This window comes from Parasteatoda tepidariorum, chromosome 1 (assembly GCF_982258835.1).
Source record: "Parasteatoda tepidariorum strain Cologne lab strain chromosome 1, Ptep-v5.0, whole genome shotgun sequence".
In the NCBI taxonomy this organism is placed as follows: domain Eukaryota; kingdom Metazoa; phylum Arthropoda; class Arachnida; order Araneae; family Theridiidae; genus Parasteatoda; species Parasteatoda tepidariorum.
In genome coordinates, this window is record NC_141755.1 from 39,138,108 (window position 1) to 39,145,263 (window position 7,156).

Consider the following 7,156-nt stretch of genomic DNA (forward strand, 5'->3'; position numbering starts at 1 on the left):
AAATCAGAGTATATTTTTTTCTTATAGGACCATTAACGAGCTTCACGGGATTCGAAGGGCTGGCGTGGTTTAATTCCAAGTACAACGACCCTGCCCTAGATTGGCCAGATTTAAATATTCATTTGTGGGGTTTCACAGATGCGAGTCATCCAGCAGGAGTTGCTCATGATGAAGTGAGAAAATGTTTTTATTTTGCTTTCAGGATTAGGTTAAAATGTAAAATTTTACGACGTTAAAAAGTAGTCGCTGCTAATTCGATACGAATTGGCTGTTTAAAACAAGTTATAAAATAACACATACAAACATAAGCATGATTATTAAATTCCAAAGATATATATCACAATTGGTTGATTAAATCAGTGATGTATATATTTTTTATATATCTAATATACACTGAATCCTCTAGGAAAAACCACCTCTGTATAGCATCCACCTCTATTTACGACCGTGTTAGAGTGGTGAGGAAATTTTTACCACTGATTTTGGGTTGAAGAAAACCTTTAGGAGAGACCATCAAAACCTCTCCCAGCGACAGGGCAAACATCCGCTCCAAATGCGGAAAATATCAAATAAGGAAACACGAAAAAATATATAAATAAAAATTAAAAAACTAACATGCCAAATAAATAAATTGAAATCTTATCGAAATATATTTGAGTGACTTATTTAGAGAATTCTTCTTGACAATCTCTGAAAGAGATTAACAACCTTAGTTGCAGTCAGAGTGCAACCTTGAAAGATAACAAAAGATGTACCTCAATAATTAAAACTTTAGTTAAAGTAATTAGAAGCATTTAGAAATATCCCCAAAATTTTGCTTTGAATTTAATCAAATGACAACAAAAATTATAATAATTAAACTGTTTATTAATCAATTCAATATTAAGCTTATTTCCAAGACTAAAAAGGAACTTTCTCCCGCCAGAAACTCAAAATACGGTGGAAACTTAAAGTACGTCAGGAAATTAAGTTGTACTAAAATGTCTCATTATTTAAGATTAAAGTTAAGGTATGCAAAACATTAAATTTTTAATTTAATAAAATCCTTACAGAAAACAAAATTGAACACAATTCTTTAACTGAAGTTTTAATTAATATATTTCAAAGTCAAAGAAATTTCTCTAAAGCCAAAAATTTACATTGTACAAAAAATACGTTTCATTATTTAAAACTCAATTTCAGTATAAATTTATTACAATAACAGCTAGAATTAGAAATCAACACTCCATATTCTGTATCATGTATACAAAGTAAGATCATTTTGTAATTCTAAATTAGTAAACGTTACCAACATAAAATGAAACATCATTCTTTACAGGTTTACAGTAAAGTTTACAGTCATTATGAAGGTAAAAATACATTTAGTATTCTTCCATCATTCCTGCACACTTTGAGCAGAGGAACTGTCAGATTGGCTTCAAAAAATCCTAAAGAACATCCTCTCATTGATCCTAACGTATTTGACAAACCAATTGATCTTGAAAGGGTTGTAGAAGGTAATACGATTATTAAGATTATTATCAAATAAATTATTATGACAAAAAGTTTATCCTTTGTGCACGTAGGATCAAGTTTCATACTTTTATTTCGGCACATTTCTTACAATATATATATATATATATATATATATATATATATATATATATATAGTACATGTTGATTATAGAAGCCATTCAAGCTCACTCTAAACTGATGCTAATCATGGCGATTGTCTCAAAATTCAGTAACAGTATTCAAGTAGCATCAAAACATAATGAAGTTCTGAGAATATGGCAATTAAACATATTAAAACCAACTAAGAAATGATTATAACAGTCATACCAGAAGCTATATATTAGTACGATTGAATCGTACGCAGTTGAATACGACAAAATATAAGCCATTTCTCACATGATTCTACAGTTAAATCAATTACACAGTAAAAAATTTTGGATTAAATTACGATTCATAAGCAGGCACTTTGGGTGCATCATCCGTAAAATTTGTTTTTAACGTAAAATATTATACCGTAATTTCGGTGGTAGAGTGATTTAGTGATTTCACAATATTTATTACTATAAAAATAACGGTATATTACATTTTTATCCCGTTAAATGGAAGGTAAAAATGAATACTACGGTTAAAAGTACCGGCACTCTGAATATCGGTACTTTTTATCATAATTTTATCCGACACTTTCAAAAGTATGGAAAAACTAAACATACGCTAATTATTTTTCATTTCGTGTTTTTTAAATATGTAATTTCAGAAAAAATAAATAATGAACATACGTAAACCGCAGTGGTTTTATTAGTTTGCTAAACAATGCTGTTTTCGCGCTATTTTAAATAAGAGAATTTTAAGATTACGTCCAAAAGAAGTGTTTATTTGAAATTTCTTTTTTAAACTTTTATTCCTTGTCCCCCTTTCTTTTCATTCATGTTTACATCTTCAATTTTTCAGGTATGCAAGAGGCAGTGAATATCGTTACTACGACTGAGGCTTTCAGAAGAATTCAGGCCAAAATGTTCGATATTAAATTTCCCGGATGCGAACAGTATGAAGCAAACAGTACTTACTATTCTACTGATTATTTAAGATGTTTAGCTGTCCACTACACTTTCGACTATTACCATCCTGTGGGTACCTGCAAAATGGGTAGTCCAACAGACATAACAGCCGTTGTGGATCCACAATTGAAGTAATTTTTTGGATTTTTTTATTATTACCAGTACCGTCATGTGGGGCTACTTTGTGCAGGATTTCGCAGTTTTTGAACTTTGACATGTAAGAAAACTATGTTAATTCAAGCTTTAGTAAAATTTATCGATATTATATTCATAACTGGACTCGGACGAGTGAATTTGATCAATATTGACGTTATTTGTATGTAATATTTACAATTAATAAGTCAAAACATACCTTGCACAAAGTAGCCCCCAAGTGGGGCTACTTTGTGCAGCGATAGGAATTCAGTTTAATAATCATGATTTTAGTAAAATATTGATATAAAATTGTTAAAAAAGTTAATTGTTGACATTTTTAATAACAAAAACATCAAGATATGTAAAGATATTAGTTTGAAAATAATTTCCAGCCTTAAAAAATCTTTTTTTTTTATCAAGAATTTTTTCTTAAAAAGAATGTTTATTTCAAAACATTTGAATTTAAGAAAAAGGATTGAAAGGGAACATTGAAATGGATGAAATTTCAAAAATACTAATTATTACATAGTCAGTAACATTTATAATATTGATAAATTTGAACATAACATGCTTGAATGAACACGACAGAACTTGCTCTTCAGTTTCTGTCAAAATCCCCTGATGCCTTATAAAATATATTTTTATGTGTCAGATCGTTTGATTAATTCATTAGAAAAACCTTTGAAGAAGAAAAATAGTAGTTTACCAGCACGTTTCACGTGTTTCTTGTGAATTTAATTAGAGATAGTATTTCTGTGGATTTTGTACTTCCGAGAAGCTTCTGCAATCGACATACCACCAGCAACTGCTTGCAAACATTGTTGCAGCTTTTCTAAAGTGTAATCACGGTAATTTCTCGTTCGAGGTATTTTTTTTATAATGTCTGACAATTTTTCTGTCGAAAAATAAACTAATGAAACTTTGCACAAAGTAGCCCCACAGTGCATTTTTGTTCATTTTCCGTTTATTTGTTATTAATTAAAAAATTTTTTTAACGCTAACATGATATAATTTTTTATTAATATATAAATAAAAAAAAATTGCACTTACGACAATTATTTTATCAACGTCTTTGCATTTCACAGCCAAAGTTTCCACGCACACTTTTCGACATCCGACGTTCACGGAAAGTTGTTGACATTGGATAAACAAAACACACTCTGAGATTGTTTTAAAATTCGAAAAAATGTTTGTAGTAATAGAGGAGACTTCTATCTTCAAATTCCACACATTTTTAACGTGAAAAAAATATAATACTGAATAACAGCACTTGAAAAGTTCCAAATTCGAATTTACACACATCTGCACAAAGTATCCCCATATGACGGTATATGTAAATATATGTGTACTCTAATTTCTGCTATGGTATTCTGCTTCATAATTTTTATATTGAAGTGCTAAATAAAAGGACATTTTGAGTAAAACACTTAGTGACATTCAGAATAACAACTATATAATGACGTCATGGGCCATTTTTCATTTAATTTTTATAATCTAAAACTTGGTAGTCCCCCCTCTTGAAACCGTAAAAAATCTTAGCTCTTCCTAATTACCTTTACGAGAATTTTATATAAAAAATTACTTTATTTATTCATATATTAAGTAATATTTTTGAATAATTTTTGTTCCAGTTTATTCATTGAAATGTAGTCTATTGAAACTAAGCTACCGAATTTTAATATTAAAGTCTGTATGTATCTTAAAACGTTTTCAAACTGACATGATTTTTAAAGTTCAAGTCTCAAAAATACTTGCAACCTTAAAATTTAAGATTCGGAGACTAAGTTCAATGAAGTATAATTTAATAAAGTAATTATTTAAAATCATTAATTATTTACTGAATAAATAGGATGATAGGCATGTAATTTTTGCAGGATTATCATGAACAAAGCAAAGTCCTTTTCTTATTTGAAGAATATCCTTATTTATTTTATATTCTGATCTATGACATTTGTTTATGAATTGTCTGTGTTCAGTCCTACAAAAAGGAAATATACATTATAAGTATATAAACTAACATTATAAGTATACATTATAAGTATATAGAACGTGGGACTTGTTCGAACTATGCATCTAACGAGCTAAACAACGAACTAAATATCTCTGAACTATAACATACATAAATATTAAGAAAGTCTGCAAATAAATCGGGAATTTTTTTTTAAACATTTTTTTTAAAAACAGAAAAAATCTGTATTTATCTTTAAACAGTTTTTTTTTTGGTGAAAAAAATTTCTTTTCTGTATAATTTACAGTTATTTTTACAGTATACTCTTTGTTCTTTCAAAAAAAGTTACATAATTTTAAATAAGATATTCTTTTTTGCAGAGTAAGAGGAATAAAAAAACTTCGAGTAGCTGATGGGTCTATAATGCCAGTCATAGTTGGTGGAAACACTAATGCCCCCATCATAATGATCGGGGAAAAAGCGTCAGATATGATTAAGGAAGATAATCCAGATCGATTGCAATGTTAGATAACCAGATTGTACCAAAATGACACAAAGAGTCATCTAACCAAATCATCATCAAATTGGTTATGTATTAAAGATGAGCAGACCGTAGTTTTCGGACCGAGTCGAAAAGAACTTAAATTTTGTTCAAAATATAGTAAACATATATTTCATTATTATAAATGTATATATAACATTTATATCTTTATAAATATATTGGTGAATGTCCGAAATATATAAAAGGTCTAGTTAAGTGCCACTGCCTGGTATACATTTACCTGGCATGCCCTAAATCAATATTTTCGTAAGGTTCAGTACCACCACCCGGTATACATTTGCCCGGTATGTCCTACATCAATGCTTTTCAAGGTCAAGTTCAACTGCCCAGTATGCATTTAACTAGTTCTCCGAACGCTGATGTTTCTCCTAATCTACCCTCAGCAGATATTAATATATCAAACAAATATAATACTATCAACGAATAAATTATTATCAAATGGGATATAACAAATATTTCGGACATTCACCAAAGTGACTATGTGATTGTTGACACTCGCCGGCGACAGTCGACGTTCTCTTGATTAAGGACATTCACGGTAGCACACACACACGCGCACACACACACACACACACACACACACATATATATATATATATATATATATATATATATATATATATATATATATATATATATATATATATATATATATATATATATATATATATATATATATATGTTACGGACGGGGAGTGTTGATGAAGCTTCAAAGCAGTCTAGGGTTGCGTTTTAAAGCTTTTATTATAACAAAAAACACTTAAATGACAATAGATAATAATTAGAGCTGGAACATCTTAATGAGCTCGCTCCCCGTAGCCGTTCAGTGAGTGAATGTAGAGGGAGTCTGCTCAACTACAGGTGGCGCTGCATGGCGTATGCAACACTCTGTCATCCTGACTTAGTCGGTCTCCGACTAATTGCTTTAAAGGTAAATATTAAACATCACAATAAAAAGAAAATATTGATGACAGAAATATTTTGACAATTGAATTGAAATATAAAACAGTAAATTAATGAAAATTTAAATCTAAACTAATTCTAAATATATTCAATTTTAATATAATATATAGTTGATAAAGTAAAAATGCACTTTTCAAAATTATTAAGCAAATGAATTTCTCTTCAATCTATAAAACTAGCAGAAAATAAGTAATAAAAAGATATTTTCAAATATATAAATCTACAAAAAATTTTTTATCTCACTTCTGAAAAATATGATCAATATGAATATTTCGATGATTAAAATAGAAATTTGTTATTAATATTCAGTTAAATATGTTCAATTAATATTTGATTTATGTAATAAAATTCAAAATGAAAATAATAAATTTTTAAAAAAATTTGAGAGTCTGTGTAAAAGTTCTTGCACTAAAAATTTTTTAAGAAAATCGAAAGTCAGTGTAAGAGTTCTTGCACAATTGAAAAGTTCATATGAAAAAAAAGGAAAAAGTTTATGGATCTTCCCACGGTTTCATTAAGTCTGCTGATGTGGATGTGACAGTTGGTCCTTCTCCTATACCGATCTTGTGAACATCATATCTATCGTTGGGTCTAATTTTTGTCACTGTGTATGGACCGAAAAATTTTGGTCGAAATTTCAAACCTGTCCCAAATTGGGTTCGTTTGATGGCAACTCTGTCGTGGAGCTTATACTTCGTTGCTGTCTTTCGTCTAGTATTATAATTGTGCTTGGTTTTTTCTTGCATTTCAAGTATATTGCTTTTTGCTTCTTTTCGCATTTGTTGTTGATTTTCAAGTAAAATATGTATGTGTTCTTCCTCGAGGATTTTCTTGATGTGCAGGTCTTCTTTATTTCTCATCTTAACTCCTGTTAAGAGCTCGAAGGGTGTAAACTTTGTTGTTGAAGAAACAGTGCTGTTGATTACACGTTGGACTGCTGGTACATGCTTGAACCATTTGCTGGGGTTGTCAAGGGATAACTTGGTGATGACTGAGATT

General features: G+C 29.5%; 1 protein-coding gene across 1 annotated transcript in view; it reads left to right on the top strand.

Annotated features, from left to right (window-relative positions):
• LOC107441262 (uncharacterized) overlaps nt 1-5,332 on the top strand; it is a 32,603-nt gene extending 27,271 nt beyond the window's left edge. The window contains exons 8-11 of the mRNA XM_043052482.3: nt 28-173; nt 1,319-1,496; nt 2,443-2,680; nt 5,013-5,332. Coding sequence (XP_042908416.1) covers nt 28-173; nt 1,319-1,496; nt 2,443-2,680; nt 5,013-5,160 — 710 coding nt within the window. The 3' untranslated portion in view covers nt 5,161-5,332. The remainder of the gene's footprint in view (nt 1-27; nt 174-1,318; nt 1,497-2,442; nt 2,681-5,012) is intronic.
• Nucleotides 5,333-7,156: the final 1,824 nt, after the last annotated feature.